The sequence below is a fragment of the Talaromyces rugulosus genome, chromosome II (assembly GCF_013368755.1).
Source record: "Talaromyces rugulosus chromosome II, complete sequence".
Classification (NCBI taxonomy): Eukaryota; Fungi; Ascomycota; class Eurotiomycetes; order Eurotiales; family Trichocomaceae; genus Talaromyces; species Talaromyces rugulosus.
The window spans coordinates 788552-815507 of record NC_049562.1 but is presented as its reverse complement, the minus strand read 5'-3'; the positions used below and the strand labels follow the sequence as shown (position 1 = coordinate 815507).

General features: G+C 47.1%; 11 protein-coding genes across 11 annotated transcripts; 6 read left to right on the top strand and 5 right to left on the bottom strand.

The window, feature by feature from the left end:
* Positions 1–1530: 1530 nt before the first annotated feature.
* TRUGW13939_02742 (uncharacterized protein) lies at positions 1531–2223 on the top strand (the record flags this gene model as incomplete). The annotated part of the gene is made up of 3 exons (XM_035485930.1): positions 1531–1554; positions 1620–1792; positions 1932–2223. 3 exons carry the CDS (start codon positions 1531–1533, stop codon positions 2221–2223), a joined length of 489 nt encoding a protein of 162 aa, XP_035341823.1.
* Positions 2224–2592: 369 nt separating this feature from the next.
* On the bottom strand, positions 2593–4195 carry TRUGW13939_02741 (uncharacterized protein; the record flags this gene model as incomplete). Its single annotated transcript, XM_035485929.1, has 3 exons — positions 2593–3665; positions 3716–3796; positions 3847–4195. 3 exons carry the CDS (start codon positions 4193–4195, stop codon positions 2593–2595), a joined length of 1503 nt encoding a protein of 500 aa, XP_035341822.1.
* Positions 4196–4928: 733 nt separating this feature from the next.
* On the bottom strand, positions 4929–5545 carry TRUGW13939_02739 (uncharacterized protein; the record flags this gene model as incomplete). The annotated part of the gene is made up of 2 exons (XM_035485927.1): positions 4929–5338; positions 5521–5545. The coding sequence occupies 2 exons, from the start codon at positions 5543–5545 to the stop codon at positions 4929–4931; spliced, it is 435 nt and encodes a 144-aa protein (XP_035341820.1).
* TRUGW13939_02740 (uncharacterized protein) lies at positions 5121–5304 on the top strand (the record flags this gene model as incomplete). Its single annotated transcript, XM_035485928.1, has 2 exons — positions 5121–5177; positions 5227–5304. 2 exons carry the CDS (start codon positions 5121–5123, stop codon positions 5302–5304), a joined length of 135 nt encoding a protein of 44 aa, XP_035341821.1.
* Positions 5546–8392: 2847 nt separating the features above from the next.
* On the bottom strand, positions 8393–10375 carry TRUGW13939_02738 (uncharacterized protein; the record flags this gene model as incomplete). The annotated part of the gene is made up of 7 exons (XM_035485926.1): positions 8393–8675; positions 8738–9007; positions 9067–9187; positions 9248–9387; positions 9460–9534; positions 9610–9765; positions 9885–10375. 7 exons carry the CDS (start codon positions 10373–10375, stop codon positions 8393–8395), a joined length of 1536 nt encoding a protein of 511 aa, XP_035341819.1.
* Positions 10376–12909: 2534 nt separating this feature from the next.
* Positions 12910–15392, top strand: TRUGW13939_02737 (uncharacterized protein; the record flags this gene model as incomplete). The annotated part of the gene is made up of 4 exons (XM_035485925.1): positions 12910–14076; positions 14134–14985; positions 15040–15238; positions 15292–15392. 4 exons carry the CDS (start codon positions 12910–12912, stop codon positions 15390–15392), a joined length of 2319 nt encoding a protein of 772 aa, XP_035341818.1.
* A 1467-nt stretch (positions 15393–16859) lies between these two features.
* On the top strand, positions 16860–17408 carry TRUGW13939_02736 (uncharacterized protein; the record flags this gene model as incomplete). Its single annotated transcript, XM_035485924.1, has 1 exon — positions 16860–17408. The coding sequence occupies one exon, from the start codon at positions 16860–16862 to the stop codon at positions 17406–17408; it is 549 nt and encodes a 182-aa protein (XP_035341817.1).
* A 1772-nt stretch (positions 17409–19180) lies between these two features.
* Positions 19181–20392, top strand: TRUGW13939_02735 (uncharacterized protein; the record flags this gene model as incomplete). The annotated part of the gene is made up of 1 exon (XM_035485923.1): positions 19181–20392. The coding sequence occupies one exon, from the start codon at positions 19181–19183 to the stop codon at positions 20390–20392; it is 1212 nt and encodes a 403-aa protein (XP_035341816.1).
* A 156-nt stretch (positions 20393–20548) lies between these two features.
* On the top strand, positions 20549–21343 carry TRUGW13939_02734 (uncharacterized protein; the record flags this gene model as incomplete). Its single annotated transcript, XM_035485922.1, has 1 exon — positions 20549–21343. The coding sequence occupies one exon, from the start codon at positions 20549–20551 to the stop codon at positions 21341–21343; it is 795 nt and encodes a 264-aa protein (XP_035341815.1).
* A 1092-nt stretch (positions 21344–22435) lies between these two features.
* On the bottom strand, positions 22436–24681 carry TRUGW13939_02733 (uncharacterized protein; the record flags this gene model as incomplete). The annotated part of the gene is made up of 11 exons (XM_035485921.1): positions 22436–22513; positions 22581–22788; positions 22844–23124; positions 23180–23314; positions 23363–23398; positions 23456–23519; positions 23587–23976; positions 24033–24060; positions 24113–24207; positions 24257–24539; positions 24600–24681. 11 exons carry the CDS (start codon positions 24679–24681, stop codon positions 22436–22438), a joined length of 1680 nt encoding a protein of 559 aa, XP_035341814.1.
* Positions 24682–25558: 877 nt separating this feature from the next.
* On the bottom strand, positions 25559–26203 carry TRUGW13939_02732 (uncharacterized protein; the record flags this gene model as incomplete). Its single annotated transcript, XM_035485920.1, has 1 exon — positions 25559–26203. One exon carries the CDS (start codon positions 26201–26203, stop codon positions 25559–25561), a length of 645 nt encoding a protein of 214 aa, XP_035341813.1.
* Between the last annotated feature and the right edge of the window lie 753 nt (positions 26204–26956).

Sequence of the window (26956 nt, the reverse complement as noted above, 5' to 3'; positions counted from 1 at the left end):
CTAATATGCCGAAGAAAGAGAAAAGAAACCTTGACTGGCCCTCGTTCTACTACTCCCGCATCTACCCAGCTGCCAATTTTCCGAGAGGGGGGCTAAACCACAGATCTCGATCTATTTCAGCCAACAGGCGATCCTTCTTCTCATTAATAGAATGAATAATAAAGGCTTTCATAGTCAGAAACCTCAGGGTGAATGAAGCAAGAGCTGCGCTTCTTCTTTGACGGCCATCGGATGAGGTCACCACCGCTCGAATTGAAAGAGACCTCCAAGTGCTGCACACCGACAGAGAAAGAAAAGCCTAGAGTAATACTAGTTGAATGACATGACCGATAAGAATACTAGGCCCAAGCTATGATGTAGAGTGACAACGTTTTGGACCGACGGCGTGTGTCGTGTGTCCCACCAACCCAGACCTCATTTTTCTCCCCTTTCAGCCCCTCCTCCTCCTTCTTCTCCTCCCGCCGCCTCTCGATGACTGCGACGCCTTTTTTCCCCCTCCCCACACAGCTTGTCCAAAGCTTGTCCGTTCCGAACTAGCACGGAACTTTGTGTGCTTCTTCCCTTTTTTTCAATTTTAATCTAATTTAGATCCCTCAGGGACTTGTTGCCTCTTTTTCGACGCCTCCCACTTTAAGCTTCGAAAAGCGCCTTGATCCATCGCAGTCGGTACATCGGCACATCTTGAACAAGCTTGAAGAAAAAGAATAACTGGTCTTGCTGTTTGCTCTATTAACCGTGTGTTTCCCCTATCTGAGTTTCCACTGTCGGTGCTCCACTGTGGTGCTCTACTGGCGCTCTATTGCCCGTGTTCTACTGTCGATGTTCTAACACAAGTGTTCAGCGTTACCCCTCGCCTCGCCGAACCACCGCCCCTCCTACACTCGTACACCACCCAGCGCCCTTTACGTACTGTATCCTACCGCTGGTGCAGTCCTGATTAGACAAGAACGGCTCTCTGTCTTATAAATAGCGTGTGCGCTCAAGGCTTTTAGAACGTGAGTGCGGAAAGCATCTTTTTTTTCCCCTACGGCCCCTCCACATTTTTGCGCCGGACAATAGTCGGACCCTTCACCCTTCAGCATGGACACAAAGGATTTCGCCTCTTGCGCATCACTCTACCATCGCTCTACTGGGTGATGGACGTGCCGGAATTTCGAACCTTTGGTGTACTGCCACCGTTGCGATCGACAAGGCTTGTTCGTGAAGACCTTAAAACTAATGGCTGATGATAGTTATAGCTTGGTGTATAGTCCTTAGCTTTTTCCGAGTCTTTCCAACACCAGGTAAGGAAAAAACATATATCCTGCTTTTTTTCTTCGTACAGCTTAATGACGTGGCTAATGTGACGCCTTTAGGTCGACACTCGAGTTGCGCTTGATCCCTCTGTCCGTCAGTGACATCTACGCCGGCTTATACACAGCAGTACATATTTCTTGTGAGCATATCTCGGTTTTAGCTCTATAAAAATCTCTAACCTCTCTTGGATAGCTACGAAATCAAAGCGATATCATTCGCTATTACCTATACACAATGGCGCCCGCACATGAAACGTCCGTATGTGGATTAGATGCTTCCCACCCATTTGCCAGGAGGATCGTGCTAATCGAGCTACTGACAAGCAGGATGACAATTTTGCGGAGCTCCAGGAGCACGCAGACCTGATCGACAGTGATACATTCGAACAGATCCTGGAGATGGACGATGACGAAGATGACCGGGAATTTAGCCAAGGAATTGTGTACGGATTCTTCGAACAGGCAGAATCAACGTTTGAAAATATGGACAAGGCACTGTAAGTGACATCTGCTTTGGTTTGAGGTTATACAATCCAGGGCTCTCGTGAACACGTGAGCCGTCACATGGCGAATATACCACGTGCCTTGGATTTTGAAAAGAGAGAAGGAAAAAAAACTGACGTTGATATTTACCAGGAACGACAAAAATTGGGATAGCCTGTCCTCATTAGGACACTTCCTCAAGGGCTCATCCGCTACCCTCGGCTTGATCAAGGTCAGGGACGCGTGCGAGAAGATCCAACACTGCAAGGAGGAACTACCCGACGACCAGGCCGACAAGGACAAGGCTATTGATGGCATTAAAAAGACACTCAAAGAAGTCAAAAGCGACTACGAAGAGGTTGCCAAGATTCTGAAGCGATTTTTTGGAGAATCCCCTGAATCTGAAAAAGACGAGAAAGCACCGGAGAGCCCAGAATCCGACTAACTTTCTTTTTGTTTCCCGCTCGGCCTTTTCCTGATAGACTTATTTTATACCACCACGACCCCGTTCTATCATATCATCTATCTGTTTTCTGTTTTCTGTTTTTTGTTTTTGCGTGGTTTGCGGGTTGTACAGTCGGCAGAGTTGATATCACTTACACATCTGCTATCAGTTAGTATCCTCGAAAGGAGTTTTTGATTATTGCCATGTTGAAGCCTGCATATTATCATGAATAAAAGCATATTCTGAATAAATCTTGTTTATCAATTGATACTGATAAGTTAGATCTATAGTGTTTCTCGTATATACATGCACATGTAAATAAATGTAACGGTAAAAGATACATAGTCTATGCCGTTTTAATATGCATACTCAATCACCGCCATGGGTATCCTTTTCCTCCTCCTCCTCCTCCTCCTTCTTGCGATCGCGATCCATATTGCGCTCTTTCTGCCTGCGCTGATGCTTCAATGCCTCCGTGACGCGCTCATCCTGCTCATCCGCCTTTTCGTTCCAGTCCACATCATACTCTTCTGCGACAGTCTTGGTCTCCCTGCGCAACGAGTTTGCCTCTTCAATCAGCGACTCCCACAGCTGCAGATCGATGCCCTTGGCCTGATACAACTGCTGCTGGCGCCGATTAATCGTAAAATCCAGCGCAGACCGGTACGAGATCTCGCGGTTATGATACAAGAACCAGGTATACCCGCCCATCAGCGTCGACAGACTGACCAGATACGTAATCGGCTCCATCGTGTCCCAGCCATAATCCGTCTCAAACGTGAGCTCGTACACGACGAACCACCACGTCACCATCACTCCGAGTCCGCCGAGTGCGACCCGCTGTCCGCCCCGGTGCGCGAGCTTATCGCACTCTTGCTTGATGATAGCCAGATCCCGCAGCTTCTTTGAAATCTTGCGCAGGCGCATACGCAGGTAGTAAGTGCGGTCGTTGAACGAAGGAACACCGACCGAGATCCGGCCTAGCGGTGATCCCTGGATATCTACTTGAAACTCCTTGACGCGCGCCGCATCTCGTATAAAGTCGCCAATCTCGGTCGACGACGACCAGCGCACAAACGAGTCCTTGTCGACGGTTTCCGGTTCGGCGCCGCCCAAGTCGCCGTACATTTCGACGCCGCCTTCGCCTGGGCCGCCGCGTAGGTTGGATGCGGATTGCTGGGCTGCTGATTTTTGGCCAGCACTAACTTCTTCTTGTTCTTCGGTTTCTTCGTCTTGGTCAATTTCTTCAGATGGGACTCTCTTGTGCTTTTCTCCCTTGGGTTTGATGTGCTCGTCTTGGATTTCCACGGCAAAGAAAGAAACGTGCGGTGGACGTAATTGGCCATCGTCGCCTTTGACGGGGGGTACTTCGGCTTGGATCAAGCGTTCGAGATATGATAGTGGCTGTTGCGGGTGTAGAAGGAGGGCCAATGGCTCGACATCTGGACTGCTGGTTAGGCATACACTGAGGAAGAAAAGCAAAAAACCATACCTTTTCTGTCACCGTTGTAGTCGCTGGTTGTCACCGGTAGAATCAGTTTGAGAAGCCGCGACGGTGTAGTCAACAGTTTTCCTATACTTCAATTAGAACCGAAAGAAGTAAAAAAGGGGAGATCAATCAACCCTTTGTCATAGCAGACGCAGACCTCTGTCGTCGAACCGGAGGCGTCTGTGAGCCTTCACGCTGCCAGGGTGAATCCTTTTGTCTTTCCTTTACATACTCGACGGCTTCGTCTAAGCTGGCGTTCTCGGATGCATTCTGGGACTGTTTAGTGGCGAAGAGACGGGCATGACCTCGGGGAATTGCTGCTGGACGAGCTGAATGATGCTGAATAGTAGACGATGAGAAATGGCATTTTCTGTGCGTCGTGTGGTTCCATGCCTGGCACAGACTGATGCTGCGATGAGGATGATGCAATGATAAGAGCGTGCGAGAGCTCCTCCTGCCCGCCGATCTAAGCAGGACTTCCATTACTGTTGTTTTCAATTAAAACAAATTCAATTGAAACATTTGACAGAAACAGAAGAATAACAAACAATAAGCAATGTATGTAGAGAATGAAACAGGGCAGCTTGACAGTCGAGATCCCCAGCTACGTCATCGCTCTACAGAGAGCAGACAAACATTGCAAACAATGCCTTGACGCAAGTATACGGCTACGAGCGTTCTCATTGGACGGATATACAAACACTGTATCGATTCATCGAATGGATTAATACATCTATTAATAGACATTTAAGACAAATTAATCGAGGGAATGTTCTCAATTTGGCTATTACAAAACACGAAATCAAGGACTAGTATAGGTAAACATGATCCCGAACCACACACGTGTAGGGAAACACTATTCTATGAAAAGAACGAAAAAAACAAGGAAAAAAAAGACAAACATCAGTTTTGGCATCATCAAAATCGTTAACCGTCGTAAGTCGTTATTGTCATCATTATATCATCGCAGAAAGACCAGAAAAACGGGGGAAAAAAGGAAAGAACACAACAGCATAAAAGCCAACATCCTGCTCTCTCCAGGTAGACGGGCGTCAACTCTAATCAATCATCTCCATCATCATAGTCGTAACATCGTCATGCCAGTGAGGCTTCAATGTATCTTTTTCTTCTCTTCTTCCTTGTTTGCATTGCAATCGTTGTATGCAAGTGGTTGTTGTATCCACTCACATATCCCGTTTTCAATAGAAGAAATCGTCTAGTATTGGTAGGCCAACGCTCTCGTCGGAACGCCCTGACGGCGTCCCCGAGCCAATCGACCCCCCTCATGGCTCTCCGGGCTGCTCCCACCACTGCGACTACCAGCACTTGACGTGGCATCGCTCTCATCGCCGTAGCGCGCGCGCCGCCCCGTGCCAATCGCAACGGGGACACCCTGCATAACTCCGCCATGGTCATGGCCAGCCGGATACATTCCATCATTGACCGAGAAGTTGCGGCAGATCAGGTACGCGCGCATCGCTGCGTTCTCGCGCGCCATGACTTCGTTTTCGCAGATCGTGTCGGCCTTGTACTCGCGGTTGTTGACGCGGACCACCGCTGTGAACCCGGATGTGCTACGGAATGCGTCGTAGTGAGGCTCAGACCAACGCCTGCGCTTGCAGAGACCTATAGTGGAGAAAAAAAAAGAAACCAGGATCAGCCAGGGGTGTTCTTTGCATATTGACAGGATAGTGGATGATGGATCGAGCCACAGTGGGACAACACGTCAAAGTGAAGCAATTTAGAGTGTGGATAATATAAAAAAAGAGGGAAAAAAAGTAGTCCCATTGGTGGGCTATAGCACATACTGGCAAGGTAGAGAATGTAATACATATTGGTTGACGGCCCAATAGGAATCGGATTTCTCCTAAATCGAGGCGAGATTTTTGCTCGTGTTGGGTATCGCTGTCAGGGGTTCCCAAAATTATTCTCCAATGCCGCACTACAATCTACCAAGCCAGCATCTGAGATGCAGTCGTTGTAGTCTTGGTTTGATGCCCAATTGGCCGGGTGAGGCGGTTTGGTGTGCAAGCCGGGAAGTGTTGTACTTATATAAGGCTTAGTGTGGGATGGAAGCACTGTCAATTCAACCACCACTGGCTCAATTCCAACGATGGAGTCGGGTCGGTTTCTGTTCAAAAGAGGCCGAGATGACTAACAAGGCGAGAGGAAGAAGAATATTCGTTCTCAATGGCAAGATGTATGAATCGATACCGCGAGAGAGATAGAGAGAGAGAGAGAGAGAGGGGAGGAGGGGCAAGGGAGAGCGAAGCAAAACCAATGAGAAAATAAATAAATAATAACAGTAATTAAACAAGAGAGGCTGCTGGAGAAGGCAAGAAGAACAACAATAATAGTAACGACTAATGGTCCTTGTGTGGTGCTTTTTCCAATGCGACTCGAAACGGATGACGGGTTATGTATGGGGCTGAAAAAGCCTCGCCGAGTGTTTTTCTCCCCCCTGTATCCTGAAATATGGCGCGAAAAAAAAACCGAAAAAAAAGAAAGAAAAAAGAGGGAAACAATAATAAGATTAAGTGGCAGACTCCGCTTTGTCTGGTGCTGTTACCTTTCCAAGGAACGAGCCAGCGATCCATCAGCAAGCAAGCGTAGTTCTGTGTTTTTTTTTTACCTTTCACGTCTGTATCTTACGTTTTGATGTGCTGGCACGACTGGTCTGCCAGTGATGAAACCCTAGGATCCAGTGCTTTGAAACGAACCTATGACGGCCGAGGGCCCCGTGCCGATCCAGGCGTCAAAGAGACAGGCTGTTCTGGTCTAAATCGGCCTAGAGAAAAAAACGTCTGAACGCGCGGCGAATTTCCTCCCCTGTTGTGTCGATGGAAATTACTACATGCTACGGTTTTGTTGAGGAACTATACCAGGCCAATTAAGCCACCAAATTCCATCGGCAGCTGTAGATAGCAGCATAAATCCGACTGAAGAGCTTGTTGAGAGAGCACGGCTGGCGGTGACACCGAGTGCACAATAACAATAATAACAAGAAGAATCCACCGTGAAACCCCGCAGCGCGTCAGAGTAAGAAAATTGCCGCCGAGGAGATCGATTTGAAGTTGAGCGAAGCGAGTCCGAGACTCCACCCATGCAGGTCAGTACCTATTACTGGCCTTCCCCTCCGTTGCGCTCTCTAGATTTGCGAAAGTTTGTTGCGAAGAAAGGATTGATTGTATTGGGATCCGCCGCATTGGTACCACCAAAAAAACCGAAAACACAGGTATCGACTCGGACAGTTTGTGCATTGGAGGGTTGCTTTTTGATTATTATTGCTTTTTCCCTGCTTTTCCGGGGTAGACACGACTTCCAGCTTCCAGTGCAGAAACTTGTAAGGCTAGTTTCGGTCGAGCTCGCTAGCCACTGAATATACAACTTGCCAAGGTAGTAGTAGTAGTACAGTACATCCATCCGGCGTACAGGGACATCGAGGGTCCATCGGTACGGCGCCGGAGAGGATTGGTGCGCCGGGGCTGGGCGGCCCACCGCCAGAGAGGGGTGAGGGAAGTCGGTGATAGAGCTTGAGCAGGCAGGCTGGAGGCTAGCAGGCTAGCAGAAGCAAGCAATATGTTAGCTGCATGACTAGCAGCAAGTTACTCGAGGCCGAGGCGCCCATCAACGGCTTGGCGACACGAAAACAAAATCCCCAAGCACCCCAATTCCCCAAGCACGAGAAGGGTCATCGTGGGAAACAAAGCCCAGTCAGTTAGTCTCCAGTCCCGTCAGCAGTCAGCAATCAGCAGCCGAGTGCATGGGTATGAGTGCAGATGCGCAGGCAGAGACAGGCATCTCATGCACAAATATCGAGTTTGGGCTTAGCAAGACGCAGTGATGCGTTGTCAATTCGGTGGCCGCTGCACCGGTGGAGAAAACGCTCCGACCTGGTGTCGGATTCTTGACTGATTGCGACCCTTGACCTGCCTTTGTTTGATTGTTTGACAATTGTCTGTCCGATTGTGGTCTGAAGCTCCGGATGGAGGAGGACAACGGACAACGTTGGCCGGAGCTGCATGACATCAACGCGTACTGTCCGGTATTATATGGTACCGCGCCGTAATTACTGCTCCGCGTTGGCTGCCTGCGTATTATTACATGCGTATCCTGATACTCCTGGATATTGACGTTCCACTTGACTAGTTGTTACTTACTATGGCAGTATAACAGTAATCAGTATCAGAAAGACCGTGATCTTCAAGGTCAGTCCCCGCTCTGCCAACGATCGCCCAAGCTTGCTCCTTAGTGGCGTGTCTGGACCATTATTGTACAATACCTGGGCCATAGTGACAATGAAAGATGGTTGCGGTCTCGCCTCGCACAGAAATATCGGTAGCCGTGTTTTGCCCTGGTCATTATTGGCCCACGTTTTCCCGATGCTTTAAACTGGGGTACTTGGTAGTACGAGGATATGTGATACAGAAGGAAAACCAGAGAAGCTAGTATATCTGTACAACGCAACGGGCATGCATTGTGTGGTGGAAAATTCCCCGGTGCTTTTTTTGCCTTTTTACTTATCGTTGCCAGTTCCACCAGATATTTACATCAGTTACTTTGGTATCTGTATCTACACCTTTCTCTTCCTGCGTAGACGATCTGTTATCATGGTATCCATGAAGACGCCACCTCGCCTCCGATATTCCACCATTACCTGCATATAGGCAAAAGTTCCCTTCAGATTGGCCTCTCCTCGCACCATCGCCGTAGCGCCTCCGCATTTTTATGGGGAATTGTGTACAGCGGATGAAACGATGCGAGTCGGTCGCCATCGTCAAAGATGTCTCGACCCTCGGAGCCCGCGTCGATGCTGGGTACTGATTTCCAACAAAAGGCAGACGAGAAAACCCCGCCGCTGATGGTGTTCGATTGGGACTGCGTTGTTTCTGTGTAGTAATGCTGATGCTGGAGTCCGCTTAGCCCCGTCAATGTGTAGCAGGTATGATATGAGTCTGGCTGTCTGTTTGGCCCACGTCAGTCCCAATTCCATAAAAGAAAAAATAAACAGACTATACTACATACTTTCCTGGTTTGTCACGGAGTCCGCCTATCTTGTTCTGGCAACAGTTCAAAATGTACCGTGCCAGTCCTTCACGGCTGTACAAGTTGCTGTCTACTGAAGGAGCCGAGTCTGTTGCGCCTCTCAGAGCAGATTGGACCAGTGGCCAGCAATCTCCAACCCAATGGCTGTAGCAGCCGTCCACCAGTTTGTTCGTCCTACCGGAATATCCGCCTTCTGGGGCATACTGTCTGGCCGAGAGCCAGGATAGTAGAAGAGGAACATCCATGTACCTGGTTGTAACGACTCATGTTTAACAAATGCCGGTTAAAAAAAGTGGAAGTAAGTATACCTTGTAATCATTTCATCCGGCTTTCCAAGGATACACAGACAAGCCAAAACACAAAACGCATATGCGCCATGAGCCTCTGCCGCACTTGGCTTCCCGGAGAGCCCGCCTTCATACGTTTGGCCTAGAGCCGCAATTTGTTAAGAGGTCTAACTTCAGAGCACACATATAATTAGAGACTCACATCTGGACAAGTATTCCGGAAGGCCGCTGACGAATGTGTGCAAACCGTGCTTGCGCGCTTCGGATTCTGGAGGCAATTCGAGTGGCAAATCCAAAAGAGAGATGATCACTATGGCGCAATATGCACCCCTCCATGCCTGTCTATCAGTCTTGTTTGTCTCGAGATAATGTATCTGTGTGTATGTGCCAAGAAAAGTGGAAAGTTGGAATTACCGGACATCTTCCTCGCCACCTGCAACAAGCTGGAAGCCTCCATCGGGCTGCTTCAATTTCCCGAGCCAAAGCCACCTGGCAAACGGTGAGTGCAGGTCCCAAGTTTTCGGCGTGGCGAAAACAAAAACAAAGGTCGACTCGACTCCTTACATTGCTCTACGGTCGACTAGCTTGTATGCAGCTTGGCCCGCTACCAATGCGAGACACAGGACTGCTGGAAAGCTCGACGCCAAATGAGACATCTGACCGTGGCCGCCTCCAAAGCCACCGGTGTCATTCTGCATGGGGGAAATGGTCGATATCACCCTGGTCGAAGCTGGGTTAGCAGGATATCATGGAAGAAAAAAAATCCGAACAAAGATCTACATTCCATATCACATATAAGACAGAAATAGTTCTTTGTTCATAAATAAATGTATTCTTACCGCTCGCGATACTTGCTGACATCTTCTCCAAGAAGCGTCAAGGACGCAAGAGCCCAATACGACATCCACGGGCGACTCGAGTCCAGACTGACAAAAGTTTCGGGGTAGTCTTCCAGAGAATCGTAGAGGTAATCGATATGGTAATCTCTTAACAGATGAGCCAGCCCTAGTTCATTCACATTGCCTCTCAGAGAACCATCTGTGCCTCGCAGAAGAGGGAGGCATTTTTCGACCGTCTCATCCTGGACTGTGCTCGTCTGCGTGGTTAAGAGATCGCGCAGTTGCGGCAGTTCTCGGAATATCGATGGGATGCGAAGCTCTTGAGCTGCAGTGGCTGCCATGCTGTGTTTCTGACCTGATGCAGGATGCAGTCTGCTGCTATTGTTGTTGTTGTGAGCTGTCGTCTTATTCTGCAGTCTGTTGTTGGAGCTGTTCCCTGCGGGGAACCGGACCTTGCGACGACCTCTCCCAGACGCCGCAACCACGGGCATAAAGAAAATGAAGAAAAACCACGCAGATGACCTTGCTATTTTTCCTGCACCGAATAATACGAATTTTTTAAAAAAGAATTTCCGGAAACTGATGGGCCAGCGTCTTTTCAGGTTTCCGTGGTGCGAGGCAATTCCGCCGATTGGAGAATTTTGGTGGTTCTCGGGTAGCTCTTTGTCTTATGACGTTGTTGTCAGAGTGTCTCTATACTCTCGCTGGGACAGCGATTTCACTGTTAGGATTTAGAAATTCATTGATGCGTATGTGGTGAATACATTGTGGTAGTAAAAAACTCAATGCTCAAATGTGTGTATATGTATATATATGGCATTTCTGGAATAATACCTTACATGCACGAAATGGAAGCCTGAACCTGGTAATTCACACAATATTGAAGTCGTGATGCATGCCACTGCAAAGTCTACAATTACGATGGCCGGTAGGGTATAGAGCTGTTCAATAAACCCACGGCCACTACCGGATTATTATTGGAAGAAAGCCGCAGGGGCTCTCTGCAAGCAATCTAGCAATCCGCAGCGAACGGTCTAACAAGGTTTCAACAAACTCAGTGAGTTCAGGAACACCACCCATCTACTATGCCTTCCACATTGTAGAGGATGTTGGGTTAAAGAATGCCCTCCATAAATGATGCACACCCCAAACTGAGAGTCGATGTCGTCACGAGAGCCTGTGGTGATTCGTTCTCGGACACCTGTCATCTACACACGGACCATTTTCTGGTCTTGGGGCCAGCTGGCGACTCCGCACGGCACGAACACGATAGGACGGGCGATAGTCGATAGTCGATAGGCGATACTAGATAGGCAGGCGATAAACAGATAGTAGCAGTAGTATGGCGGTACTGAGTTCTCTGTACGGAGTAGATAGATCTCAAATCGACGACGCAGGAGCAAGATTTTTCTGATCGATTTGTCTTCTCAAACACCGGTCTAGGCCAGGCTAGGAAGAGACGCAGGCCATCCTGCTACCCGGCCATCCTGGCGCTCTCCCATTAACAGTATATTTATACATGTCCGAAAGGTGACCAACTGTCGATCAACCGCACCCCGCCAGCATGAGTCAGAAACAGGCAATAGTCTGGTGCGAGCAGCATCGATAATTGGAGGCGCAACTGTGTCCTCTGTCACCAAGGATGCAACCGACGTTGCATACCTTTACGAGCGTCAACTGGTAGGGCGGTTATTGGCAGTGAGCTGCAGGGAAGGCTGGGCTGGGCGACCGTGTCGTCCAACCATGACAGACCCCGATAGCATGATCTGGGTGCGGGTGCAATGGTGCAGCAGGGCTTGCAGCAGGCCGGCAAATTGTAAGACGTGCTGGCTGTGCGCTGGCCAAGCGAGTGGTCGAGGATGTGCGGAGGTCAGAGAGTCGACTCAGTCGAGTTAAGACAAAGACCATTCTGCAGCGGGGGTGACGGGTCTCTTTTTTCTGCTGCTCCCGTGACTGCACACTGCCACGCCCTGGGCCGTGGGGACACGCTCCACCGGCCACTTGCTGCACCATATTATCGTTTTATCATTATTGCTAGGATGCTGTGGGATTGTGTTTTATGAAGTTTTCTAGCAATCATAGATGAAAATAAAATAATATAAAAATAGAAAATAGCATAAAGAAATAAATACTAACTAGCTCATCAACTGCTAGTCGCACTCCGTCGCTATCCGGCAGATGCTCATGCGGATCGGGAAATCCCCCGAGCTTCTGCTGGATCGCTGCATTGGAAAATGTTGAGGATGCTTGTGTGCGTCGGTGCGATCTTCTGATAATCAGCATGGTGCTTACCGGCGGGTCCTCGCTTCTGGGATGGCGCAGGATCCGTTCTTAGTGAGGAGTGCTGGGACCTTGATGACACCAGCCACCGCAGTTGCAAGTTGCAACAAGCGCTGCTTGTGGCAAGACGCGGATGGCATGCTCGTATGTACGGGTGACGACGGCGCTGGCATGATAGATCAGGAAGGGACGATCGCACGGCCACGAAGCAGCAGAGAGTCAGAGCAGAGAGTCAGAGACTGACCTCGCAGGAGTATGAAGTTATACCCAAGTAGAGTAATAGTGGGGCTCCTCAATAATGAGACGTTTGGTTGGCCGCGAATAGGCCCAGCGGGAGGCGGGCCGAGGGCGGCGCGCGCGCTCACTGGCTGGGAGCCCCGCTCGCAGTGCCAGCCAGGCAATCGCGCGCGCGGCGTGGCAGTAGTGGCAGTGGACGGGTCACTTGGCACTAGCCGGAAGCGGACTAGGCGCGCGACCAGCCGGCGATAGCGATAACACAGACGCTAGCCGGATCGGGAAAGTCGGCCCCACCGGGTCCCTAGCGTGCCAGCCAACCAACCCGCGGCGCTCACCGCCTCTTTCCTCGCTCGCTCCCCCACCGCTTCTCGTCCTTTTCCTCTCGTTCCCCCCAGAGATTCCCATGTCGCCCAAAAAGGCTCTGCTGTGATGGCCTGATGCATCAGGGCTGCTCCTCGACTTGATCCTCTGCTGCTCTTCCAACACTGTTCTATCCCGGGCATTGAACATGTCCAACCTCAACATCGCCAACGATGGCCTGGTAGACCTCGATTATGAGTCGAGAAACTACCTCCAGGCCTCAGGTTGGTCCGTCTCCGTCGACCAGAACGCCCAGCGACCCGATGGCGGTCGTGAGATGCCTCCTCTCCAAACCAGCGGTCACGCCTATGACCAGACCATGCCACCAGACGCCCACTTGCTCCCAGAATGGACTTCCTTTCAGCAGCCGCTGCCCGCCCAGCTCCATTACTCGCAAGTCGAAACGACCGCGCCTCAATTCTCCTCGAGCTTCGGTGTCCCGTTGCAGACTTCGCCCGTCGACTTGCTCCCCGTCTCGCAAGCTCCCTTGGACACCAGGGGCCTGATAGATGGATCCTACCTCGGTCTGTCGGCCCCGGTCGATATCATGCCCTTCACCTACCCGGACTTCCAGGAGCTCATGAGCTTCCCCAATAACCTGCACGATCTGACGCCGTATCCGGGAGCCCCGCACCCCGTCGCTGAGAGCAGTTCTCCCACAGATACCTACCTCGAGGTCCGGTCCTTGACTAGCTCGAGTAGCGACAATGGATGGGCCACTGTCGACCACCGCCATCAGCTGGACACGTACCCTGAGCAGAGCATCTTTATCAACCCCACCCATACGTTACATGACCGAACCTTATCCGAGTCGTCGTATTCTGATTTCGAGCCAAACCGTGCTTCGTGGAGTGGTAGTTGGGTTGATGTGCAGCACCCGATCAATTCCCCCGGCTCTGACTCCAATTTAGAGTCGGTGTACCTCCCGTCAGCGGACCGCAGAATCTCGCTCGACCATGCCTCTCATGGCTCCGTTTCACCAACCGCAGTTAGCCCCATTGCTATCACGCGGCCAATCCCAGTTCCCACCAAGAAATCCTCATCACCAATAATCCGTTCCCCCGGCTCGCAATCGCTATCCTCCTCTTCCTCATCTGCCACATCCCCCCCTGGCCGGAAAAACTCTCGCAAGAGCCCAATATCTGCCAAAACAGCCGAAACCAAGGTTCGCAAGCAATCACAGATGGGCAAGCCAGAGACCACGGAGAAGCGTATTGGAAAGCGCAAGGGCCCTCTCAAGCCAGACCAGCGAAAGCAAGCTAGTGAAATCCGGAAACTGCGCGCTTGTCTACGATGCAAGTTCCTCAAGAAAACTGTAAGTACTTCCTGAGTATCATCAAAATTTCCCCCCGGTCTCTAACGAGTCGAATAGTGTGACAAGGGCGAACCTTGTGCTGGCTGCCAGCCTTCACATGCCCGTTTGTGGCAAGTTCCTTGCACGCGAATTGATATCAAGGAGATCGGGTATTTCATGAAGGATTGGAAGGCGGATTACGAGCGCCACATCACAATGGGCTTCTCCGTCGGGAACATCAAAGGGTTCTCTGAGCAGGAGCGAACTTTGTTTGTCACTCATGGCTACGGTCAAATTATGCCGATCACTGCCCGTGAAGTCTATGTCCGCGATGAAGAATGCTTCAATATGGACTGGGTCGAGGCTGTTGAGCAAGACATGAGCCAATTTGAGGTCTCCACCATGAAACTATCTGCTGGTATCGAAGGCATCTCGCCTGCCCTGTTGTCTGACTACCTCGACCGTCACATCGATGGCAACGGCAGTTTTGAAAAGTTCGTCGACGACTACTTCGAGGGCACCCCCTTCCTCACCGAGATGTTGAAGACTGCGTTCCGCTACTACTTTAGAACCAAACTCCCAGTCATCCGCAAGGCATTGAAGCTCATTCTCGCTTACAACCTAACCCTTCACGTTACCATGGTTGAGGGTATTGGTGAAGATGAGGGCTTCACCGGTAAGATCCAAGGAGAAAACTCGCGGTTCTCGGGCAAGACCATGGCACCAGTCATGATCAATTTCCAGATTAAATGTGCCATGGCTTCCATGTGGCGTGAGCTCCAAAAGGACGTTCTCGAGGAACTTTCTGCCCTTTACTCGAGTGTGTACAGTGGCGATAAGCTCAAGAATTGGCCTACTATCTTTATCCTGGCTTCGATTTTACTTGCTGTTTGGGAGGAGATGCAGTTTGACTGCTACTACCGGGTTCCTGTAAGTCACAACCTGTATTTAATTCATATTTTCCTTTTTACTAACTACCAATAGGACGCTGCTGCTGTCGACAAATTTTGCCATGACATGGAATCCACACCCGTTGGTGTCATTGTCGGTCTTTTCCAGGCCATCTCGCAGAAGCTTCCCACTTTTGCCGACTGGGAAACTGGTAAACATCACCAATTGCTCAATTCTAACCCCGATGTGTGCCAAACGATGACAGAAGTGCGACACCATGTTACACGACATGGTACGTTTCTACAGTCCAAGTAGTTTACCAGCAAGTCACTAATAAGTTTATAGATTCCTACCTTCGCGGCCGATCTGGATCCAAGTTCAACCGCAACGACTTTGACTGCTTGTCAAACAAGTTCCTCTCACGACTAGTTATCCGCGCGAACTGAAATGACTTGACGAATATCAGAACAACGATATGATCATGTAATTGGATTATTTACCTTTTTTTTTTGTTTCTGTGTTTTTATGACGGCCTTTAGAGATATGGCGTTGACGTGAAAAACGAGAGGTATGACGAGATGTTTTGAGCGATTGCTGCGCGACAACTTGTCGAAGATTCACTTTCATTTTTACGACTCAACTTTTGCTCATGCTTTTGACGATAAGAGCGCAACAGTATCTTGACTCGATACGGTTGTCCTCTTTTTACCTTTTTTTATACCATCCACGACCACTTTTGAAATGCCTGTTTGCATTGCGTTGATTCCTAGCGATGATGAGGGTCACGAATTTTATGAAATGTGTACGGTCGACGATCACGAGATCATGGAAAGCCCATACAGCATGTTGAAACTATTGTATTTTTTCTTTTTCTTTTTTTATTGTCACGATGGGCCATGTTGCATTTGAGCGGTTGGGAGCGATTTGACGCTTTTGGACGCTTTTTCTGGCAAAATACGAAAAACAGGTTTTGACTGCGAGACACTAGGACTCTGCATCGTGGCTTTGTGGGTACATACATAGCTGGAAAGATACCCTGAACAAAGATAGTCACAATACTTGAGTGCTGAATAAATTCATGTAGGAAGAGTAGATGTATCTTGGGCACTTGAACTAGTTTCAATGTCTGCTCATGTAGGATCAATTGATATACGTGCTTACTATCTGAAGTAGAGAATAGAATCATTGATACATTTGAAGTCTTCAGTAATAACCCAAAAATGTTGTCGAGGAACTATTCCAGTTGTATCTGGTCTATGTCGAGCTTGATTCGCCATACACTGTGAAATTCAGCGAAGAAGCATCTGCTAATGCAAAATTTCCTGTTTGCCCGATATTAAGGTAAAGTGCAAGGACATCGTCATTAAGAGTTGCATAAATTATTCAATGATATCTATCAATTTTATGAGCGCAAAATAGCAAGTGCAGCCACCGAATAAGTGCCCACGCAGTACATAACTATTTGGGAAAGGGGAGATAGTAATCCATGTCTAGTTCGTGGTATAACGTGCAGCATGTGAGCAGGGTGCGGCAGTAGCGGGTGTCTGTTTCAGCGCAAGGCTGACTCGACACCATTTCCCAATCTTCGAACGATTGACTATTCATCCCTACGCTTAGACTTATCAGGCCTCTATAGAGAGTTGAACATAGGTGCTACGAGATACCGGTAGTTTCATCTATACTTTTATAGTGTGATTCGCCCTACACCCCCGTTGTACTGTTTTGGATAACTGACATTTCCATATTATAGACAACCCCTCATGAGTGAAATTAGGGATAACCTCTCTCAAAGAGAGTCCAAACGAAGAAAACACGAACGAATCGATCCTCCACAATCGCAAACACATACACATAATGACTACACGGTAGGATGGGTTTGTGCACTAGAGATCGAGCTTATTGCAGCTCTCGAGATGCTGGATGAAGTGCATGGAAATCCACCGCAGCCATCTACAGACCACAACGTCTATCATCTTGGCAGTATTTCTGGACATAATATTGTTATTACGGGTATAACGCAGGCTAGAAATGTTATAGCTGCAACTGTTATAACACAGATGCAAATAACTTTTCCCAATATCCATTTTGGCCTATTAGTTGGCATTAGAGGTGGTGTCCCAATTATAATCAAAGAAGGAATAATTCAACTAGAACATATAATGATTAGCAAACCAATAGGGCTTTACTCCAATACCATTCAGTACGACCATAGAAAAGCTAAGACTAATAAATTTATAAGAATTGGTGCTCTGATCCCTCCACCTCCAGTTCTTCTCCAAGCTACGCAAGCACTCAATGTCCAGTGTGTGCGCTCAGACAACAATCCATTATTAAAAAATATTCAGCACATCAACACCACTAAAAAAGGCCTACACCACTTTCAATTCCCAGGTTTTAAAAGAGACTATCTTTTTCCGGCCAAGTATACCCTATACCCATGTTCGACCAGGGGAGTCATATAAAGTAGAAAAATATGACCCAGGTCAACAAATAGATAGAGATGAAGATGGTTTGAAAGAAGATACAGATCAGTGGATTACTGTACATCGAGGCACAATCGCTTCTAGTGAACTGATACTCAAGGACAAGGTAAAACAAAACAATTTAGGAAAAAAGTATAGGATTCTATACTTTAAGATAGAAGCTGCTAGTATATTAAGCAATTTTCCATATCTTATAATCCGTGGAATCTCAGACTACTGTAACTCACACAAAAATAATTAATAACATAGCTTTGCTGCAGCTGCTGCGGCCACCTATACAAGGCAGTTATTTTTTCATATGCCAATCAATCAGGTTAACCAGTAAGTATATTGATCCAAGCAAGTAGTAGCAAGGCATATTGACTAATTATTGAGAGAAAAGGCTGATTTCAGCTGATAATCCCAGAATTAAAAAGGTCATTGAGAGGAGTAATGATTAAGAACGACAAAAAATCACTAAATGGATTTTACCAGCCAAATATACAGAATACTAAGCCGATCTTTCAAGTAAGAGTCAAGAGGGAGCCGGACAGTGGCTACTAGATACAACGGAATTTCGTGAATGGGTAAAGAATAAGGGAGTACTCTATTGTCCCGGCATACCAGGTGCAGGAAAAACAATACTTTCATCTATCATTATAAACCATCTCCAGGAGACCGTTGGTATAGAACAGGATATCGGTATTACATCGATTATAGCCAGCAATCCAAGCAGAACCTATTTAGCATACTTAAAAGCATTTTGAAACAGCTAGTCCTAAAATCACCTTTTGTCCCAGCAGATTTAAACATACTATACAGACGTTCCCAATATAATTATTTAAGACCACAGTATAATCAACTTACAAAATTGTTAGTTACAACTGCTAATTTCTACTCTCAAGTTTATTTGGTCATTGATACATTAGATGAATGCTCAGATATAGACTGGACAAAGGACAAAGTGATTTCATATATTCTCGATCTTCACGAGAAGTACAATATCAGTATTTTTACAACATCAAGATTAATTCCTGATATAGTCACAAAATTTAAACCTTTCTCCTTAGTAGAGATCCGAGCCAGTAATACAGATGTTACGTTGTTTATAGAAGAACATATACACAAGCTATCCAACTATATACAAAGAAACCCAGAGCTTTCTAAACTCATTGTTTCCGAAATTAGGAACTCTATTAGTGGGATGTATGGTTGACCTATGAAAAGAAATATCTTACCAGAGAAAATTTAGCTTACTTATTATACCTAGGTTCCTTCTTACAAAGCTGCACTTGGACTCTTTAAAAGACAAAAACTCAGTCAAAACAATAAAGACCGCCCTCAACAAAATTCAGTCTGGATCGAATAATTCAAATATCTATTAAATAACATACAAAAGAGTAATGGAGCGTATTAAAAATCATATTTCTAACTAAATAACCCTTATAAAATGAGTACTATCCTAGCTTTCCTGTGCCTAGCGCTCCCTTACTTTAACAGAACTCTAGCATACTCTTGCCATTAAGATTAATAAGAGTTCCTTTGACGAGGAAAATCTTCCAGATATTAAAAATATAATCTCAATTTATGCAGGGTTAGTGACATATAAAGAGCAGAGCCACATCATTGCATTAGTCCATTATACAGCCCAAGAATATTTCGAAAAGGAATGGACTTTCTGGTTTCCTCATGCGCACCATAACATTGGCCAGGTGTGTCTTACCTATGTCTGTTATGACATTTTTGCATTTGGGAGGTATGATAAGAACATTATGGAGAATAGGTTTCTAGATTACCCTCTTTACGATTATGCAGCAAGGAATTGGGGCTACCATGCCAAAAGGCAGTCGCTTGGTCCGCCAAATTATTGCCTCAAATTGTTAGAGAATGACCAGAAAGCTGCCACGTGTGCCCAAGTCCGAGATATAACCAGTAACACACGAAGCGCCGGTCTTCATATGGCTGCTTGGTTTGGCCTTGAATCTGAAGTAGAGGCTCTCCTGAAAAGGAATCATCAGCCTGATGTTACCGATTTGTGGAATAAGACATCCCTATTTATCGCCGTCCGCGAAGGCCACGAAGCGATCGTGAGGACCTTGCTCCGCCACGGTGCCAATCCTCAGTTCCAAGACCTCACCGGGAGGACTCCGCTATCACTTGCAGCAGAGCTTGGTCGTGGATCTCTGATCAATCTATTCCTCAAACTAGGTTTGGATCCAGATGTCGCTGATGAATATGGCTGGAACCCACTGTTTTATGCTGCCAACTGTGGGCACATGGAAGCTGTGAAACTTTTGCTGGATGCCCAAGCAGATGTTGAAAAGAAAGATCGGTATAATGGCATGACTGCCTTATCATGGGCAGCCTGGGAGGGTCACTTGCCTATAGTCCGGTTTCTACTCGACAAAGGTGTACGACCCGATCCCACAACCCCACAAGAAGAGCTACTGCATTGGGCAGCCAAGTATCGCTTTACCTCGCTCATCAAAATACTCCTGGAAGAGGGTGCTGATATAAATAAGAGGGACTCGCAAAGTGGCTGGACCCCACTTTCACATGCAGTGATGCACCAACACAATGAATTAGCTGCTCTGCTGGTTGAGAGAGGAGCAAATTTAGAATACAGAGATAAATTTAGCCGAACTCCCTTTTTTCACGCTCTTGAGAGGATCAATCCTACTCACAGGAGAAAACTCAGTTCTCCCTATGGGTTATGTCGTCTTGATCCCCTTACCTGGACGGATGAAAATATTTCTCAACTACTACTCAAAAAAGATCCTAATCTTCTCCACTGCCGAGATGACTTCAGCCACAGCCCTATTCTACTCGCCACCAAGAATCGGCGTGATGCAATTCTCCAAATAATAGAGAATAGACAGAAATATTCAGAAATTATTTCTACAGAAATAGAAATTATTCTGCGCACCATTCATGCCCTAAGATATGACGTGTCAAAATATAAAGACAAGTTCCTATTACTATAGACAGCAGCACACGGACACTTGACAGTCATTAATTTCTTATTTAAGAGAGGAATCAACCATATGTGTCAAGACAATAATAGAAGAACTCCCTTCCTCCTCGCTGCTAAGAACTGCCATAGGGAGGTAATCAGGGCTTTCAGAAATAAAGGACTAAATATGCATGTCCCAAATCAAGAAGGATACAGTCCCCTGTCATGGGCTTTCCAGGCTGGCGACGAGGCTATGATTCGGCTTCTTTTAGAAAATGGCGCAAACCCCAACGAACCCATCAATGATATCAAACCATATATAGATTTGCCCATAGCTGATGAAACATTTGGTTCTCCCCAGGTACCCTTGTTTCTAGCTGCCAGGGGAGGGCATGAGAATATTGTTAAGTTTCTTTTGAAAAATGGGGCTGATATAAACCATTTCAAATATGTGCCCGACACAAGTACCGATATTGACAATCTAGTCTGTCCATTATCATTAGCCGCAACAAAAGGATACCACGGTATTGTCGAGGTGTTCCTGGATAGCGGAACAAATATTTTCTTATGTCATATCGGCCTTCGCGAAGCCATGAAGTCTGGCAGGCCTTCAATTGTTTCGCTTATCATGCATAAGGGGATTCGAAGTAATTGGCTCATCGCGGACCATGGAGAGTCATTGTTATTCCATGCAGCATCTACTGGATATATTGATGTGGTAAGGATATTACTGGATAAAGGCGTCAACCCAAATTCCAGTGTTATGCAAAAGCCTACTCCATTGTGTTGCGCTGCAAAACGCGGGCATTTGGCAGTTGCTCTACTCCTGCTGTCAAGGAATGCCGACCCAAATATTGCCTCACCTTTATTTTGCGCAATTGTAAATGACCAAGTGGCGATGGCTAAACTTTACTGCAACACGGCGCCGTGCTGGATGTTCTCAACGAAGGTCCTGGTCTTCTTTTGCAGATGGCCACAATAGGCTTCGACAGCATGGTAGAATTTCTTTTGGAAATAGGTGTTCCACCAGAACCCAAGGGTTATATTCCACTTCTGCAAGCAGCCTTAGGACATCATATGAATGTCGTTCACGTCTTACTAAAAAATGGGGCGGACCCTAACGCAGCACTTAAAGATAGCTGGACCGCGTTGTTTCTAGCAGCAGAGCGTGGATGGGCTGATATAATAGAACTTTTATTACAGCATGGCGCTTGTGCTAACCACACTGATCGACTTGGCCGGACTGCCTTATTTCGCGCAGTCTTGTGGAGAAATTACGACGTTGTGAGAGCTTTACTCGAAAAAGGGAATGCGGATCCGCATGTGATGACATGCGCAAGACGAAGTCCTCTATCTTTGGTCCATGATATTGAATGTCCCGAAATGATCCAGCTTCTATCAGGAAAAGAAATTGAAGCTGTCGATAGCGAGGTGCAATGCTCTGCCGACATCAACTTTGACAATCATTACTGCTGTGAAATTTGCAAATTTTATATCTCTCCAGGGGATTCATTTTACCGCTGCGAGGTATGTACAGGTAGTAGTAAATGGGGTAAATGGGGCAAATGTGATGAATGGGTTGGATGCATCGAGTGTGTCACAGGAGACTTAGGCTGTAATAACAGACTACATACCTTGGCGAAGATGGCTCAAAGCGGCGATGGCACACTGACTACAGTTGGATTTTTACGCGGGAACCGTGACTATAAAAGCTTACACCTACTTTAAAACCACATAAGTACTCTTTATAAAAGTAGATATAATCACTAGGGATTTTATAAAGACAATATTCCAAGACAGTACTGTCAAAGAATCTATATACATACATTTCAATTCCATCCAACGTTTCCGTATTACCATAGTATCTAGTAAAATACCGGGGTTTTATAATGCCAAAAATAGTAGTAATTGCCCTTGGAACTGTTATTACATGTATGTATTTGTTAGTAGGAAATCTTGATAAGCACTACCCTATATATGTTAAACTTTTGGTCTGTCGCAAATCCTAGAAGAGTATACTAGGCTGCCTCTTGAACTAATCAACAGACACCTGGGCCTCAAATAACTGCTATTCTTAACCCTGCTTCTTACCCTTAAAAACCAATTTGAGCGGAGTCGGCGCATCGTCCTTGGCCAGGGCAAAGTCGATAACCTGGTGGTATTAACCAATCAGTTACCTACATTACAACGCATATAAAGTTGGGTTGGAGGACGCTTACCTGCGGATACGTGGCATTCTGCACCTCAGGGTCATCAAGGAGAGCGTCCATATCATGACGCTTGGTGATTTTGTATCCCCGAGCCCCGGAATTAGGTGCCATCCCGGAGAAGATCTTGCCATAGTCCCAGTCGGGCACGTCGTTGTAGATAGCCCCCCAGCCGTGAAAGTATCGTTCGACGGTGTAGCCAGCGTTGTTGAGGACAAAACTTAAATCAAATGGTTAGAATCTACATAATGTCAATTAAAGGTTACAAAGCTTACACAATTGGCACAATGCCATGCCGATTCAAGAGCGAAAATGCCTGAATGGTCATCTGCAACGAACCCTCGCCTGTCAGTAGCACGAGCCTTTTGAATTTGCCCGTCTCTTTGGCGCCAATGGAAGCTCCAACCGCCGCCCCCGTTGCGTATCCAATGCTGCCCCAGACGGCTTGGGTCCAGTGGCTAGCGCCAGAAGGGAGACGGGTGCCCAGGACGCCGAATTGGGCGGTTCCAGTCTCGCTGACGAGGAGATCGCCGGGTTTGAGGAATGATGAGAGACGCTAGTAGAAGATCGTTAGATATTGTAGATGGGAAGGGAATTGAACAAAAATGTACCTCCCACACCCAATCCTGCGTGATCAGATCCGATGCTGGTTTCCGAGGAAGTGGTGGCTGCGAGACAAGAGGGCGGGTTGGACGCGATGTCAAGCTGGCATTTCCCTTGATTGCTTCGATCAGCTTTGGCAGGACCTAGTATTTGTCAGTTAGTGGTTTGGTTTTGCGGATGAATGGTCGTACATGGCTGATTTTGGCGTCGAACTTGGTCTCGCCAATCTATATGCCTGAATTAGCATCGACTGGTGGCCAGAGAAATGGTTTATGGAGTTCTACCTCAATCGAGAAGCGTTGAAAGTCAATGACAGTAGAAGGATTGACATGTTCTGTAAAAGCTCCACTGCAAGAAAGAAATAAAAAAGGACATCAGCAGCATTTCAATAGTAATCACTACCAGGCGAACGTACGTGTTGAAGTCCGAGGGTAGTCTACCCAACCACAAGATGCAATCGGAAGACTCAACCATCTTGACGACATTGGGCCACGAGTCTATGCCGCCGTATGCGCCACCAAAGTATGGAGACGACTCATCTACGGCTCCCTTTCCCAAACAAGTAACAAAAACGGGTACCTTCAATGCATCAACCAGAGGGTCCACGAAGGGCGCCCAGCTGGACCGGTTGGCACCGCCGTCAACTATAATGACGGCACCATTGGAGGCCTCGAGTTTCGCGATAATGTCGGAAATGGCTCGGGTCTCGACAGCAAGATCCCCAACGGGCAGGCTGTGGACAAGCTTCTTGTCCAGAGTAGAAACGGACACTTTGGCATAAGCAACGTCTTCTGAAATACCGATGCTATGCGGGGGTGGTTTAGTTTTGGGTTAAGCTTTTGATCTTCGGATAAGACTTACTACACTGGCTTTGAGTGGTAGATCATAGCTGGGCTAATGGTCAGCAACTATTTGCACATCACTGGGGACTGGATAAATACCATTCAAGACTCGGTCGATTTCCGCCACCGCAGTCGCCGGGTCATGCAGTACTGTTGTTGCACAGGACAGCTCGGAGGACATCTTGACATAATGGCTGGTTCACTGTTAGCCAATGGCCGCATAATAAAGACAGCAAAACGCACTCGTATTTCAAATCACCTAATGTGTGGTGCAGAATATTACCACTTTTCTGAGCCGCCTCGGTTGGATAGCCCACGATATGGACAATGGGCACAGATTCACAGTTGGCACCTCCAATGCCACAGAGAGCGCTTAGTTCGCCAGGCCCAAACGTAGTGACTAACGCACCGGCGCCCTTTTGCCTGGCGTAGCCATCTGCAGCGTAAGCACCAACCAGCTCGTTCGGGGTGCCAGTCCACTTAAGACCGGCAGGCTCAACAAGATCCAGAAGAGCCAATTCATAATCTAGCAAGTTCACGATCAGAGTTTGCAATCAAGATAGTTGTGTTGGATGAGAAGACAAACCACCAGGGACACCGAAAATGGTCTCTATACCCAGCTCCTGGATACGCTTGAAGAGGAATTCTCCGACGGGGAATTCCGACATGATGGAAAGTTTGATATGAGTTGTTGTTTCAAATTTTATTTTAATGAAGAAAGAATTAAATGCTGGCGATTGATTATGGGCAAAAGAGACAGAAATCTAACTGCTAGATTGCAGACGCCTTTTTATATGTGTCAGCTCAACGCGGTGCTGATGCATAATCAATTGACGGCTATGACGCCACATGAACGACATTGGCGAATTGTGGGTAATGCTATGAAAATTGAAGATAAAAATCAAAGGTGTGTGAATATCTCGACTCTGTCGTTGCATTAATTTCTGCTTCAACAAACATCCAAGGTGCCATGTGCACTAGACAAATTATCCTTGGATGCTGGTACCAGGTGAGGGAGCTGGGACACTGGATAAGGCGGAATAAGCAGTCGGCCAAGTGCAGGGCTGTCCGATATATCCAGCACTTCAATATTAACATACATACATATATATATATAGATTGAAATGTGAATATTCCCCTTGAATATAAAAATATAAAAATCCATTTGATCAATGTCGCATCAATTAATGTGTGTTGTATACCACGGATATTAGCCCATACAAATAGCCGTTTTCGATGAATTGAGTCCAAATTAAAACTGTTGTTTCAATTTTAACCTAAAATTTTCACTGTAAAAAATAACTTCTGCGGTACTAAGCATTTTAAGTAAAAAGGAAAGGAAAATTATATTAATATATAAGTAGAATTGGTCATTTTTGAACATGATAGTTTAAAAAAATATCGCTGATATTGATGTATCAACATCTCAATTTTCTGTCATTGGTTAGTTCACAGACACAAATGCTCGAACTATCCTTGATTTCAACAACTTTCTATTCCAGTCCGCTCAATCAAATGAGACCAGGCCCTAAACCCCTAAACTCTTCATGTTCGGATAAACATTTCAAGCTCCCGCGATGATGGAACTACAGGTTTACCTCTTGCGTAACTATCATAAGCTTCGCCCATGACTCGCTTTTCAAGAAACTGCTCCTGCTTAGCCCGACGATGAAAATTTTCCTTGCCGATCGGCCAGCCGGTATACACAAATAAGTTTTGCAGGCCCTCAAGTCTACCTAGCGGTTCTAAGATACGCTTGTATTCTCTCCACATCCTGCGGTCCTTTTGTTCAACCGTTTCTCCCTCCTTAAGTTGCCACTCTGGCCTGAGTCCAAAGGTGACAGGGAAGTCCACAGTCAGTGTGAGATTTGAGACCGGAAAGGCAGTGGCAATGAAGTCTATTGTTGCGAGCCAGTCTGCATGACCGTTTGACCCCTGTGCTAAATAGCCATAGCGGAACCTCCGAGGCATCACAAGTTGAATCGAGCGCAACAGATGTCTAGTAGAATCGGGAAAGAGACTCAAAAATTTTAAAAATGACGCTGGATACCACCCCGTATCATCGACCCGCATGTATCCTTGCCCCGATATCCAGCCATTATCTCCATCGTGGGCCCAAAACTTGCAGGTCCGCGGTGGGACGACAAACGTGTTATTCCGGAAGAATATCTCGGTAGCATCTTTGTACATTTGGTGGTTGACTCGGAATATCGCGGACGGCATCTTCCAGCATGTACAAAGCTTTGAGAAGGCGGCGGCATGGTGAACAGGGCAGCAGCACGTCTCTAGTGTTTCTGTGCATCGTCTGCAGCATCCAGATGAGCCAGCAAGAGCCAGCTGACGCCTGGACTCCCACTCCAAGTTTTGAGGAGCAACTAGATCAGTATGGTACAGTATCTGCAACTGTATCTCCCTGGGGAGCCGTAGAAATGGAAACCCAGAGTGAAAGCGCTCCATAGACTTACCAGTCACATGGAATACCGTCATATCAGCTATTCTCTGTAGTTCTCCATTCCGGGGGTCTTGACCCAGCCGAATCGAACACTCGCTGAGTAGGGGGAAATCAAGCAGTGGTTTAACTATCTCTCGAGCAACTTCGTTCTTGGTCGTATCACAGATCAAGGTAAATCGCAGTCTTGACGGTTGAATATGCTTAGCCAGTATTTTCGCGACAGCTCTCCATTCTGACAGGATGGACTTTGGGTGATCGGACAGCCGGCTCAATGGCTTGTCACGTCCTCGGAAGCACGAGTGATTGCATACTCGGCACTCTAGTTGTTCTACTTTGGGGCAACGATGGCCAAGGACGCACGAGCATTTATTTAGACGAACCGAGAGAGATGTGAGCAAGGCTATGTTCCTTGGGTTCAGGTTCCTGAGGCTTTGCAGCCTGTTTACCCGGCTCAAGGAAGCTTGAAACTTGTTTTCCGACCAAAAGATCGA